This window comes from Bison bison, unplaced genomic scaffold, assembly GCF_000754665.1.
Source record: "Bison bison bison isolate TAMUID 2011002044 unplaced genomic scaffold, Bison_UMD1.0 scf7180017863955, whole genome shotgun sequence".
In the NCBI taxonomy this organism is placed as follows: Eukaryota; Metazoa; Chordata; class Mammalia; order Artiodactyla; family Bovidae; genus Bison; species Bison bison.
Window position 1 is genome coordinate 1,691 of NW_011494527.1, and position 15,298 is coordinate 16,988.

The 15,298-nt window shown below is 44.7% G+C and overlaps 1 protein-coding gene across 1 annotated transcript in view; it reads left to right on the top strand.

Annotated features, from left to right (window-relative positions):
- The first annotated feature begins 5,711 nt into the window (after window positions 1-5,711).
- Window positions 5,712-15,298, top strand: part of LOC104984233 (protein-cysteine N-palmitoyltransferase HHAT-like) — a 298,539-nt gene continuing 288,952 nt past the window's right edge. The window contains exons 1-2 of the mRNA XM_010833889.1: window positions 5,712-5,762; window positions 6,466-6,579. Coding sequence (XP_010832191.1) covers window positions 5,712-5,762; window positions 6,466-6,579 — 165 coding nt within the window. The remainder of the gene's footprint in view (window positions 5,763-6,465; window positions 6,580-15,298) is intronic.

Sequence of the window (15,298 nt, forward strand, 5' to 3'; positions counted from 1 at the left end):
CCTGATGTCCTCTGCCGGCATTCAGAAGTTGTTTTGTGGAATTTACTCGACGTTTAAATGCTCTTTTGATGAATTTGTGGGGGAGAAAGTATTCTCCCCGTCCTACTCCTCCGCCATCTTGGCTCCTCCCCTCAGGACCTGGGTCTTTAAAGTCGGGCTTTGTCATAAATTAGCTGTGGGACCTTGGACGTGATATTTAAGCTCTCTGAGGATAGTTTTCCTTTTCTTATGTTATGCAGTATGATTCTGCAGTATGATTCTGCCCACAGCACAGTCAGTCTGTATGCTGTAGTAGTTTCTTCCCAATCTTCAGAAGAGGCTGGACGAGTGGGAACTTTCTGGAGCAGGGCAGGCTGGCAGTATGGATGTGGAAGTTGGGGGCCTGGATTGGCCCCGTGGGCATGTGAGGGGAAATCACCTCCCCACTCCCGAAGACGGGCACTCAGTCAGGATGCTGTGTGTAGGTGCGTCACGAGCTGTTCTCTTAGCATTTCTTTCCTTTAGCCTGGAAAATAGCTGCTTTTTCCACTCTCTGAAAGCCATCTGAGGCGTCTGTGTGTTCTGCCCTTCATTTTACACACAGGAAAGCTCAGGGCCAGGTAGTTTAAACGTGACTCATTCAAGTCTACAGAGGGGGAGAACAGAGGTCACGTGATTTCACACCCCCACCGTTGCGAAGGCTCATTGAGTGTCGGGCATTCATGGTACAAATTTGTGCTTAAGTCAAGGTTCTTGCTCTCAGGAGCTTACCGTTTTTCTTCCCCTCTAGACAGAAAATACATGAAATAGCTAGAATAAAGAGGGCTAGAATAAATGTGCTGTAGTAAAACGTGCTGGGATTGAAATGACAGAGAAGGGGATGCAGCGAGGTCCTCCAGGAAGGGCAGAGGAAGCTTCACACCTGAGCTGGAGTGTCTGTGGTTATGGGGCATTAAGGAGGTGACTGACCCTGGTGTTGGGAAGAGTTTGGTCAGATGGCGGGGTGTGTGTGTGTGTGTGTCTGGGTGAGGCAGAGGAATCCAGGTGGAGGGCTTAAGACAAGTAGAGACGCATCGTGGGAAAGGACTGGGTTTGAAACCCAGCCCTGCCCTCTCTCGTTGTGGGCAAATAATTTGCCTGCTCTGACCACCAGTTGACTCATCTGTAACATGGATTAAAAAAGCAACAAGAAGCTACCGTAAGCGATACCCAGAATGTTAATTAGGGATTTGCATGAGCAGGAGGTCTCAGTTGTGTCTCTAGGATATGTAGATGGATGACACCACTGGTCCCTGTCTTGCTTTGCAGTGGTTTTCAGAGTGTGGAGAGTTAGTGTTGAGGAATTCATATTTCCCCACACCACCTACTGTGGAACTCTGCTCTTTGTAGGAGGAGAGGCTCAGATCCTTTTCCTTGTTGAGTGTAGGAGAGACAGTGTTTCACCAGGAGGTTATAGTCACTATTGAAGAGATGCAGAATCATCACATCTTTGTGCTTAGATTTCTCTGTTCTTGCCTTGTTGTAGATGAAAGCCTCAGAATGAATAACCGTGCTGAACTCACTCAGTGGATTAAATGCTTGAATCTAGGTGCTTTCCATGGTGAGCAGGATGGTGCTTGCTCTGTTTGTGAATATTAGGTGGTCAACTCTAGCATGTCCTTGCCTGGGAATGGCATGGGGTGGGGTGAGCTGTTAAGGATTCTCTGGGCTTATAAACAACGTAGGGAATCTTTGATGATGTCGATCTCTGCTATTGGAAATGTGGTCCCCGGGCCAGCAGCGTGGCGTCACCTGAGAGCTTGTACCACAGAATCCCAGGCCCCATCCCGGACTTCCTGGACCATAATCCACATTTTAGCAACACCTGTAGGTGGTTTGTATAGCCACTGAGGTTTGGGAAGGACTAATGTTGAAGATTGGACGTGAATCTTAGAGTTCAGGCTCCCCTTTCTCCATGGAGGAGCCTTAATAGTTCTGTCTGGATAGAATTTATCCCTGGTTTATATCTGACTCCCTTACAGACCTGAGGAAGAGGTTTCTTCTTCTTATTTTTAGTTTTTATTTTATTATTTTGGCCACACAGCATGTGGGATCTTAGTTCCCTGACCAGGTTTTGAACCTGTGCCCCCCTGCTTTGGAAGCATGGGGTCTTAACCACTGGACCACCAGGGAAGTCCTAAGAAGAGGTTTCTAATTGACTAAGAACTGTGCGATCGAGATAGGAAATGGGGAAGGAACAGAATATGAAAAAATTGTTTCTGACTTGACACTTTTAAGATTTACCTTAAATTAGTGATTGAGCTCAGGGTCTGTAAGACTTTGCTTATGGAATTGTCAGGCGAGTGTATGTTTCTCGGTTTTTGTCTCGTCACAACAAAGACTCAGAGTGACGGACATTAAAGCCCCCTCGGCGTTTCACAGCTCTCGGGTCTTGGACAGACCGTGTTATATAGCTCTTAGACAAATCAGTGTTACAGCTCAGTGTTATAGCTCTATTTTATTTAGAAGATAGCAGGAAAATCCATCTTCAAGGCATGAGGGCACATCGATCCAAAGACGTGAAGAGAAGAGCCCCCCAGCACGTGGGAGAGAGAGCGAGCTTTGGCTCCTCTTTTTATTTGTTTTTCTCTCCCTGGGCCTGTCCTGTGTAAATTGGGCCAGCCAGGAGTGTAGTTTGTTTTACCTGAGGTCCTCACTCTGGTCCTTGGACCTTTTCTCTTCCTTATCGTTTAGCCACTGCCATTCTGGACTCCTTTTCCCTATTCTAACTACCTAATAGAATCAAGTGAGTCAGATTCTTCTTACCTGAATCATTAACTGCTACTTATTGGCCATCTTGTTCTGTTCATTAACTTGGCTTTTCTGTCTCGTTATTTCCTTTAGGTAAATATATTTTAAATAGATGTTAAGAGGACCATTTTTATTTCCTTTAAATGGCCATTTTCTGAAATAACTAATGATGAAAGACTGTGTCATTTTATTGATGGGATTTTACCAGCTCAATGTTTTCAGTAGTCCTGGGCCTTAGGATAAAGCATAAAGAGTTTTTTTTTTGTTTGTTTCCTTTCTAAAAAATATTTTTAATGTTTTTAAAATTAATTTTTATTGGGATAGAGTTGCTTTACAATGTTTAGTTTCTACTGTCGAGCACAGTGATTCAGCTATATGTATATATGTGCCCCCTCTGTTTTGGATTTGAATGTTGGTTTTTTAGTGTCTTTTTTCCTGCATCCCTGTTACAAAGGGGCATGTTGCTAGCATGGCCTCATCACATGACCTTTGTGCCTTTAATCAGTTGATTGACTCTCCACTGATTTGACATTTTTGAGATGAGGCACTGAGCTGTGGACCAGGGATGAAGCCGGGCTAATGCTTTGAGTTCTTTGCTCTGTGCTGCCTGGGTGGGCAGTGTGGATCTCCCAGGCTGTGATGCAGCCAGTCTTTAAATGGAAGGAATTGGACCGAATTTATGATTTTCATGGGATACGGGCTGAAAGGTTGTTGCTGAGCTGTGAAAGACGCTGGGATTCTTGGCCTCCAGAGGAGAAGAATTCACTCTGGGGCCAGTGACGAGGCTTGATAGCTCAGAGCTTTTGTGTAATAAAGTTTTATTAAAATATAAGAGAGATAGAGAAAGCTTGTGATATAGACATCAGAAGGGGGCAGAAAGAGTGCCCCCCTGCTAGTCTTTAGCCAGATGTTATATAGCTACTAGCAGTCTGTTAATTAGAGAAAGGAAATGTCTCAAAACTCAGAGACTTGCACCAGACCCCTCACCCACAACATGCATTTTGAGATAACACTGGCACAAGGTGAGTTGTCCCAGGCCATAAAATGATTGACATGAATCTTGAAGAAAGGCAGATTTCCAAGCAAGTACAGTCTCATTAATATAGCTGAAGAGAACATTTGCATGAGTAAACCATACTGGTTTGTCAAGTAGGTTCTGAGTCTTAGGCAGAACCACTTGAAGACAGAGATTAGGGTAACATTAACATAGCTCAAGACAAACATTTCCATAAGGAAAATACATTGGTTAGCTCAGGGTTTGAGAAAAGTTCAGTTCAGGTGGAACCAGGTGTTGTCACGGCAACCCAGAATTTTAAAAGAAACCTCTTTTTAAATTTGTATAAAGAAAAGGAAAAAATCTAACACTTGTAGTTTGCTTCCTCCTGCGGCTTAAGAGAGAGATTAAAAAAAAGTCTGACACTGGCAGCCTATTCCTCCATTTGGAGACCCCTGGCCTTCCTGCCTGTTACTCTCTCAGGGCTGTATGAGCAGGTTGTGTGTGGATCAGGATCTTGGGTGTGGGGAACACATGTTGTTTCAGAAGCACAGTACCGTTGTCTTTATTTGGAAAATAAAAAAAACCTTTTTTTTTTTTTTTTAAAACGAGAGGCAGAATGTAAAAGCACAATTCAATGTTAGGGGGTTCACGTGCAATGGAAAGCACGTGGGACCCCCAGTTAGCAGCAAGTAACAACATTTTTAGTGACCACAGAGTGCCAGGTATTGTTTTAAATTATCGATATGCATGTACTTTCACTTAAACCTCACGGGTCCCTAGACTGTCAGTCCTGATAGCATATATACAGGCAGACAGGTGAAGTGTCTTGCTCAAGGTCATCACAGCCAGTGTGTGGGTGGATGTGGGATCCAAACCCAAGCTGAGTCGGCAGCTTGACTGTGTATCTGCTACCTCTGCATCCATAGTCTGATATGAATCAAGATCACTTTAATCTGTGCTTTACCTTCTGAAAAAGAGAGTTTTGTAATGTATGTAACTTGTATGAAATTGCCCCTCAGTCCTCACGTGCAGGAAAGAAAACAAACAAAAATCCTGTTTTCCTCTAAATCCAATTAAAAAATTGGTTCAGGGACTTCCTTGGTTGTTCAGTGGTTATGTTGTAGCCATGCGTTCCGGGAAACAAACTGACTCAGAAGGACAATGTAGATGATGGAGTGCAATTTATTATACCGGCGGGCCCAAGGCAGAGTCTTCTCTTAGCCAAGGACCCCGAACAGTTTTTGTGAAAACCTTATGTACCCTAAGTGTATGTGCTCAAACCCACCTCCCCCAATTCCCTGAAGCTAGTCTGAACAAAGGAAAAGAAAGATACAATCAAAGTTAACCTGTGATTCGTATACCTTAAGCCTAGATAGGTAACAGTGGATGATTATCAATAGGCCTGTGGTCATACCCCAATAAGCATAATAGAATTTACGATTCTATTCAGTTACATAGATAATTAGGATATTCTTTTAGGTGACGGAGAGTCTAGGTATGAGCCCTGGGGCTCTTCCACCCAGGGGATCTGGTTTTCCAGTTGGTGTGTCATTTCCATAGATATTGGGCATAGCTCAAAGTCCACAGTCCAGCCCAAGATGGAGTCCTGCTTTCAAGATGGAGCCTGTTCTGTTTCCTCCTTCAGTTAAGACTGTACTTCTACTGCAGGGGGCACTGGTTCTATCCCTGGTCAGGGAACTAAGATGCCACACACCCTGTGGCTTGACCAAAAAAAAAAAAAGAATTGACCTAAAGTTCCACATCTAGGGAGGTGTTTAGTATCAGTGGATCAATAATCAGTGGAGGATTCCTTCCCCACTGATCCAATTGGCTAGAAATTTCGGAGGGCCTCCAGTCCTCATTCCTGCTCGTGGGCCAAGGCAGCACTGCTCATTTGAGAGTGGCCAGCACAGTGTTTTCTCCCTCCACGCTCAGCTTGGCCGTCATGATCTCCCTGGGGCTCCTGAGGCCAAGGCTCTTGGTTGTGAGTCCCCAGGTATCCACGAGTCCACTCTCACCAGAGGTTTTCAGCTGCCCCTGCCCAGGAGCTGGGAAGACAGAGCCTAGAAATGGGTACAGACATGGGATGCTGGTGGACACAGAGCTTCCTGAGGGGAAGGGAGTGTATCTTTCATTCTTTCCTCTTATAAGCTTGTAGGGGATGGGTTAATTTCTTTATCAAATTATCCTCCAGCCTGTAAATGACAGCAAGATTTAACATGACTGATCTTATACAATTTTATTAGTATCCAGTGTGCATTTCTCTTGTTGGTAAAAGCAGCTAAGTGACCAAACTGAGATAACCTCATTAATTATTTGTCCTATCCGCATGACACTGAGGAAATAAAGGGAATTCTTTAAGTCTCTGTTACATCTTTTATAACATAGGGTTAGTAATAGTTTCTGTCCCACAGAGGGTCCTGGGGTAGGGGTGGGGATCAGCTTTAACAAGGGCCTTTGAGACTAGCCAAGCTGGAGGGAAGCGTACAAGTAGGTGTGTGTGTGTGTGTGTGTGTGTGTGTGTGTGTGTGTGTGTGTGTGTGATGGGGTAGAGACTGGAAATGTTGTGTCAATGCCGTTTTATGGTGTTTGAACTCACGTTGTCCTTTTCTTGCAGTTGTTTTATTAATTGGAGTTTGTGTTCTGCTTCAAATATGTCCTAAGACCTCTCTGATAAACTACTGTTTTGGCCTGTTTAGGACCCAACCGACTTTGAGTGGAGCTTCTGGATGGAGTGGGGGAAGGAGCGGCTGGTGTGGTTGTTCCTTGGCCACATGAGCGTGTCTCAAGTCGCCAACCTGATTTCGAGGAAGGTACGGTCATGTGCATCATTTCCATTTCAGCTTCTTTCTTCTTTGCTTTTTGTCAAGAAGGAACCCTGAGCTAGGAAGTCATGGGGCATAGATATTGGCCTTTGAAGCCTGGAAAAGGTGAGAAAGGTTTGTTACTGGTCAATAGAGGAATTACCAGATAAAAAAATAAAATCAAAACATAAAAATAAAAGATAAAGATGTGATAAATTGTTACTGTTGGATAGATACTGCATAATGACTTACATATGTTGTGAAAAGATTACCACGATAAGCTTAGTTAACACCCATCATATAGGTACAAAAAAAAGAGAAGAAAGAGTGTTTTTTCCTGTGATGAGAACTTTTAGGATCTCCTTGCTCAGTGGCTTTCAAGTATACCTTATTGCAGTAGCCACAGTTGACACGGTGTACACTAGAACTTACTTTTCCAATCATTGAAAGTTTGTAACTTTTTACCACCTTCATCTAACTTTAAAGAAGCTTCCAAGCAAACCTAATAATAAAGAATACATGATTTTGCATTCCTAAACTAATAATGAATATACCTACCTCAACCTTCATTAATGGGTTTCTTTTCTTCCACAAGTTGTTTTGGTGTTTTGTTATGACAACAACCTTTCTAGAAATCTAACATTTTTATTTCTAACACAAAGCTTCTCTGCCCATACGTGGGTGACTTACTACCCCTAGGTCTCAGCTTTCCCATCGGTAAAATGAATAGCTCAGTATCTGTATTTTCTTTCCCTGTTGGGGGAAGATGAACTATCTTGGGGAGGATCTGTGAAACGAAGCTGTTATCATTACGGCTGCTGTCGGAAAGGGCCAGCTGTTGTGGAGTGGAAGAGTCCTGGATGATGGATTAGTTCCTGGACTTGCTCACTCGTTAGCTTTCTGACCATGGAGAGGCATTTCACCACTGAATCGTAATTCATCATTTTCTATAAAGTAAGGTTAATGAAATAATAATTTTTTTTTTCCTTTTAAAAAAATGGTGGGCTTCTCTCTATTCACAATAACCAAGACATGGAAGAAATCTTAATGTCCATTGACAGATGAATGGATATAGATGTGGAAATGGAATATCATGTTAGTCGCTCAATCGTGTTCAACACTTTGCACTCCCATGGCTCCTCTGTCCATTGAATTCTCCAGGCAAGAATACTGGAGTGGGTTGCCACTTCCTTCTCCAACAATAGAATAGTACTCAGCCATAAAAAGAATGAAATAATGCTAGTTGTAGCAACAAAGACGAATCATTCAGTGTCACAGTAATCCAAGTCTGTGCCCTAACCACTGATGCCAGACAAGCTGAGGTTGACCGGTTCTATGAAGACAACACCTTCTAGAACTAACACCAAGAAAGGTATTCTTTTTACCACAGGGGATTGGAATGCAGAAGTGGAAACTCAAGAGATACCAGGAGTTTAGCCTTGGAGTACAAAATGAAGCAGGGCAAAGGTTAACAGAGTTTTGTCAAAGAGAACAGGCTGGTCATAGCAAACACCCATTTCCAACAACCCAAGATATGACTCTACACATGGACATCACCAGATGGTCAAAACTGAAATCAGATTGATTATGTTCTTTGCAGCTGAAGATGGAAAAGCTCTATACAGTCAGCAAAAACAAGACCTGGAGCTGACTGTGGCTTAGATCATGACCTCCTTATTGCCAAATTCAGGCTTAAATTGAAGAAATTAGGGAAAACCACTAGGCCATTCAGGTATGACCTAAATCAAAGCCCTTATGATTGTACAGTGGAGGTGATGATTAGATTCAAAGGATTAGATGTGGTAGACAGGTGCCTGAAGAACTATGGACTGAGGTTCATAACATCGGACAACAGAGGGTGACTAAAACCATCTCCAAGAAAAAGAAATGCAAGAAGCCTAAATGGTTGTCTGAGGAGGCTTTACAAATAGCTGAGGAACTAAGAAGAGCAAAAGGCAAGGGAGAAAGGGAGAGACATTCTACTGAATGCAGATTTTCAGAGAATAGCAAGGAGAGAGAAGAAGGGCTTCTTCAGTTAACAGTGCAAAGAAATAGAGGAAAACAATAGAATGGGAAAGACTAGTGATCTCTTCAAAGAAATTGGAGATAGGAAGGGAACATTTCATGCAAAAATGGCCACGATAAAGGACAGAAACGGTAAAAACCTAATACAAGCAGAAGAGATTAAGAAGAAGTGGCAGGAATACACAGAAGACCTATGCAAAAAAGGTTTTAATAACCTGGATAACCACAGTGGTGTGGTCACTCACTTAGAGACAGACATCCTGGAATGTGAGGTCAGGTGGGCCTTAGGAAGCATCACTATGAACAAAACTAGTGGAGGTGATGGAATTCCAGCTGAGCTATTTCAAATCCTAAAAGATGATACTGTTGAAGTGCTACATTCATTATGCCAGCAAATTTGGAAAACTCAGCAGTGGCCACAGGACTGGAAAAGGTCAGTTTTCATTCCAATCCGAAAGAAGGACAATGCCAAAGAATGTTTAAACTATAGAACAATTGCAGTCATTTCACACACTAGCAAGGTAATGCCCAAAATCCTTCAAGCTAGGCTTCAACAGTACGTAAAGTGAGAATTTCCAGATATACAAGCTATATTTAGAAAAGGTAGAGGAATCAGAGATCAAATTGCCAACAGCTGAAGGATCATAGAGAAAGCAAGGGAATTCCAGGAAAACATCTACTTCTGCTTCATTAACTATGCTTAATCCTTTGACTGTGTGGATAACAGCAAACTGTGGAAAGTTCTTCAAGAGATGAGATTACCAGACCACCTTACCTGTCTCTTGAGAAACCTGTGTGCGGGTCAAGAAGCAAAAGTTAGAACAACTGGACGTGAATGGTTTAAATGGTAAACAGCCATTTGACTGGTTCACATGGCTCAGATGGTAAAGACTCTGCCTGCAGTGCAGGAGACCTGGGTTCTATCCCTGAGTTGAAATGATCCCCTGGAGAAGGGAATGGCTACCCACTCCAGTATTCTTGCCTGGAAATTTCCATGGACAGAGGAGCCTGACGGTCGCAGAGTTGGAGACGACTGAGAATTAATACTTTCACTTTTTTTCAGTTCAGACAGCGTGAGATGCAGATGAACCGCCTATTTGTGGCCGGATCGGCCTCCTCCTCTCCAAATTCGCTCCATTTTCAGCTCCTGTTTTGTACTCACCACCATCAGAAAACTACCTAGTTTAGGATATAGATGTTCCTCTGGTTAATTTGCTTGTGGCTCTTACTGTTAGGAGGCCCTATTCAGGATGGCTCAGAGCTCCTGGCTGAAACCCAGCTTTGTCACTTTCAAGCAATGCAATCTTAAAAGCCAGTTAGTTAATATCTCGGAGTCTTTCGCCTCATTTTGTGCATCTGGGATGGTACCACTTGCTTCCTGGGGTAGTGGTGAGGGTCTAATAGGTCTCAAGGTTGTGCTAGCATATGACGACAGGCAGTGAAGAGGTGGCTGCCGCGGGGGCCTGCTGGCGTTCGCTGTGTGCCGTGACTGCGGTCTGCGTGGGCTCCTGGGAGCAGTTCCCTCCGCGGTGTTTAGAAAGGAGGCATCTGTCTGAGAATCTGAAACCCCAGAGGGCAGAGGCTGTCTCTTCAGCCGTACCTGTGTTCCTCTCCTGCGTGGCTTTCTCTGACCCTGTTTCAGGCTTGTGCTGGCTTGTGGGAAAAAGGACAGGGGGACACAGACCAGGAGCTGAGAAGTGACACCGGAGATGCCTCCTGGGAGGAGTGGGCCACATCTACCTGGGGATGTCAGGTGGTGGCTTGAAGAGGGTGGAGCCATCTGCTTAGTTCAGCCTCCTGCATCTCCTTACAGGCCTTGGAGGACAGGTGGGCTTGTCCTTTTATCTGCAGCGCACATCTTAGGCAAACTCAGTAGGCGGTTTTGTTTGCAGTTTTCTTGGAATGAGGCAGAGTTCGCACTGAGTCATCTGTGTGTGTGTATGTGTCTGTCCCATCCCTCTGTGACCACAGGTTTGATTTGTGTGACAGCTGGTGGGCAGGGTTCTGTGAGGCTGGAGCACACTGCTCTCTTTGTCCGTGTCCGTTTGGTCCTTATGTAATATGAACCTCAGCTCTGGCCCCACCACCTGGACTGAGCGTCCCAGATGGCCTTAATTTGCGTGGCTGTTTTTGGTACTTATTCAGGGTGGAAGATTTGGGCTGCACTTATCTTTTGTCTCCTCTTCTCAGGGGCATCATGAACTGTGGATGATGCTATAGAGACAGGCATTACCACTACTCGTGGTTCCGACCCTAAAGGATGCTTCTGGGCTCCGTCTGCTGTCTCGTCCCATCTCTCTTTTTGCTGGCCTCAAAGAAGAGGTTATTTTCAAAAGCATGATTTTCTTTTTCTTCTTCTTTTTTTTTTTTTTGCCATGACAAGTAATAAAAACTTTCCACTGAGCTCCCCGGCCAAGGTTAAATGCCTTTTCTCTGGGTCGGGCTCTCTCGTTGGGTTTTGGCAAGACTGGCTCAGGGACAGCGTGCTGGGAGGGGAGGCTGAGAAACGGCTCTGAGCTTTGGCCGTGGGTTTGTTATGCTTGGAGCATGTGTAGGGTGGGTCAGACAGTGGCCTCCTTTCTTGAACACCCTCACCACCTGAGGCATAGTGTTCTCTGCTCTCAGAGCCAAAAATACCCCTGCATGAGCTTTTGGAGAAGGCTGGGTGCCCTGGCTGACCACAGGGTGCCTTCTCACTTGACCTCCGACCGGCAGAACCCACGTCGTTAGCGCTGGGCCCCGACCAGCTGAGCTCATCAGCTTCAGGCCTGAAGAGCGTGGTCCTGTGGCGTTGGCCTAGATGAGGAAGCTCACCTCTGGAAACCTGTGGTGCTCCTTTCCAGCATATTGTCAAAACCACACACCTAATAGGAATCTCACACACTAATGGGTTTCTTGGAGCCAGACTGCTCCTCCTCCATCAGGGCCTCTCTTAGGAGGGGTGAGACTGACTTGGTTTGGGCCCACTGGCCTTTGCCCTCAGGAAAAGCAGGCTAGAATGCAGTTATCTGGACTCTGGGATGGCTTTGGGTTTTTTTCCTGTTTGTGTGGGTGTACACACACACACACATATTCATATGAGGATATATCTCATATATTGACATATATATATTGGTAGCATCTGCAGTTGATTATGTAGTGTGTAATAAATTATGCTGTGCATAAGCATTGTTGAGTGACTTCTGTTATTTATTTCTCAAACAATGCCCGCTGAGTGGTTTCTGGGCAGATGTACAAAGAGAATTAGTGCACAGCAAAGTCTGGTCCAGTTGCCAACAGGAGTCTTCACCACGGCTTTCCGGTTTCGTTCCTCCCCGTGGAGGTGAGCTAATGAGGGAAACCACTCAGGCACACCCTGCCTGAGTGCCCCCAGCTGAGAGCAAGCTAAAGCAGGCAGGAAGGAGAGATGGCATGAGGGGGGCACGGCCAGCCCAGCTCTTTCTGTGGCTGAGTCCTGGCTCCCCACGAGGAAGATTTGGAGACTAGATTTGCAAAGCAAAGGCCACAAGCCCGTGGTCTTTTCTCAGGTGCTGATTTCGGCCTTTGAAATGTGCCAGTTGAATTTGTCTGTCTCTCTGAAGCCTTCCCTGGCGTGCGAGGACTCAGGTTCTATCAACGAGTCTGCATTCATAGGTGGGTGCCTGTGCTCTCTCAGCTGAGCGCTATTTGAGGCTTCCCCCAACACATGATTTGTAAGAGACCTTGGTAAGTGAAAACTGGAAGTAGGCAGCGAGATGTGGAACAACCCCTTTGTACCTTATTTGCAACAGCAAAGTGGTCTTGGTTCATAAGGGGTTAAGTGATACAAGTAGACACTTTGGCAATCAGCCAGTTTTCACATTAGTGACTAAAAAGCCCCGCAGTTTGGTGCTTATTTCTTGTTCTCAGTCATAACTGCCAGGTTAATTCCCAGTACTTGCAGAAGCATGTCCATCTTTCCATCTACCCATCCATCCATCTACCCACCTATCCAGCTATTCTAACCATTCATTTGTCTAGCATTTCTGAAACACTTGCTGTCAACTAGGTACCCTGTTAGATTCTAGGCTAATACTATAGTATGATGAACAAGACAGGAAATTACTTTGTTAAGGGAACCTATGCAGAGAGAATCACTTGTGCCCCATTTTAAGAAGTGGTTCGGTGTTAACACAAGGAGCGGTAGGAGCAGAGGGCGGGTTTGCTCCCCGATTTCAGTCTGGCCCAGTTCCATCAGAATGTGCCATAGTGGTTAGTCTTGCTTTATCCAAACTGCCACAAAAATAGAGTGCAGTTTCCTTCTTATCGTTTGTTAGACTTCAAAAAAGTTTCTTCTCTTTCTGCCTTCCTTTTGTCTTTTACCAGGAACTGAAGAACCTGGAATAAAGAGCGTTAGAGGGGTCAGGATAGTTCTGGTGGGCTGGCATCCTATGCTCCAGCAAAGTTCACTCAACCCATCTTATTGATGCAAGTTTCAGGTCACTCACACTTTGATCCCCTTTAAAAGAGCATGGTAAATGCAAGTTAAAGCCACTACCAGAATGATTCAGACATAAAACAGTAACACCACCAAATGCTGGTGAGGAAATGGCATAAACTGGATCTCAAGCATGTTGCTGGTTTTTGTTCAGTTGGTCATTCGCGTGTCCGACTCTTTGCAACCCCATGGACTACAGCACGCCAGACTCCCCTGTTCATCACCAACTCCCTGAGCTTGCTCAAATTCATATCGATTGAGTCAGTGATGCCATCCAACCATCTTGTCCTCTGTCGTCCCCTTCTCCTCTGGCTTTCCATCTTTCCCAGCATCAGGGTCTTTTCCAGTGAGTCGGCTCTTCTCATCAAGTGGCCAAAGTATTGGAGGTTCGGCTTCAGCATCAGTCCTTCCAATGAATATTCAGGATTGATTTTCCTTAGGACTGACTGGTTTGATCTCCTTGCAGTCCAAGGGAAACCCAGGATTGAACCAGGGACCTTTAGATTTTCAGTCTAATGTTCTCCCAACTGAGCTATTTCAGCTCTATGTTGCTGGTAGGACTGTAAGATGGCCACTCTTGGAAATTGTTGGACAGTTTCTTATAGGACTAAACTTGTAACGACCATGCAGCCCAGCAAGCTCACTCTTGGGCATTTATCCTGGAGGCATGAACACTTGGTTTTACACCAAACCCTGCACATGTATGTTCATTTCAGTTTTATTCACAATAGCCCCAAACGGGAACACAGCCCAGATGTCCTACCACAGGTGAATGGTTAAAGAAACTATGGTTCATACACCCCATGGAAACTGCACAGCAATAAAAGGGGCAAGCCTTTGATACTCACTGCAACTTGGGTGGATTTCAGGGAATTATGCTGAATGGAAAAAGCTAGTCCCAAAGGTTACATACTGTGACTTGAAATGACAATATTTTAGAAATGGAGACGATATTAGTGGCTTCCAAGGGTTGGGGATGTCGGGGAAAGGGAGCAGGAACAATGTGGGCGTGGTTATAAGGGGGCAGTGCAAGAGATGCTTGAGGGGATGGCATGGTTTGGTGTCTTTCCTATGGTGGATGGTGAATCTATTTGTGATGAAACTGTATGGAATTAAATATACACACTCGAATGAAAGTGAAACTGGGAAAACCAGAATGCTTGTGGGTTATAGCAATGTCAACGTCCTGGTTGTGATATACTTTGGTTTTGCAAAGTGTTACCATAGGGGGAGATTGGGTAAAGTATCCATGGGATCTCTCTGTATTATTTCTTTTAACTGCAGGTGAATCTGCACCTATCTCAGTAAAAATCTCAGTTAAAGAAAAGCATCATGTAAAAGTAATATTTGATTAGAATTTAATCTCTTAGTTAGGAACGTCACATTTCAGTTCAATGCAATTCAGTCGCTCAGTCGACCTTTTGCAACCCCATGGACTGCAGCACGCCAGGCCTCCCTGTCCATCACCAACTCCTGGAGCTTACTCAAACTCATGTCCATTGAGTCAGTGGTGCCATCCAACCATCTCATCCTCTGTCGTCCACTTCTCCTCCTGCCTTCAATCTTTCCCAGCATCGGGGTCTTTTCCAGTGAGTCAGTTCTTCACATGGGGTGGCCAAAGTATTGGAGTTTCAGCTTCAGCATCTATCCTCCCAATGAATATTCAAGGTTGATTTCCTTTAGGATTGACTAGTTTGATCTCCTTGGAGTCCAAGGGACTCTCAAGAGTCTTCTTTAATACCACAGTTCAAAAGCATCAATTCTTGGGCACTCAGCTTTCTTTTGGAGAAGGCAATGGCACCCCACTCCAGTACTCTTGCCTGGAAAATCCCATGGATGGAGGAGCCTGGTAGGCTGCAGTCCATGGGGTCTCTAAGAGTCGGACACGACTGAGTGACTTCACTTTCACTTTTCACTTTCATGCATTGGAGAAGGAAATGGCAACCCACTCCAGTGTTCTTGCCTGGAGAATCACAGGGACGGGGAAGCCTGATGGGCTGCCGTCTATGCGGTCGCACAGAGTCGGACGCGACTGAAGCGACTTAGCAGCAGCAGCAGCAACAGCTTTCTTTATTGTCCAACTCTCACATCCATATATGACTACTGGAAAAACCATAGCTTTGATTAGATGGACCTTTATTGGCATTAAATTAAGATTGTGTTTTATTGTACATGTTACTTGATCAGCATGATTCTTTGTGCCTCATTTTAAGTCTCAATCATAATTGTCATTTGAACCTCTTAAAT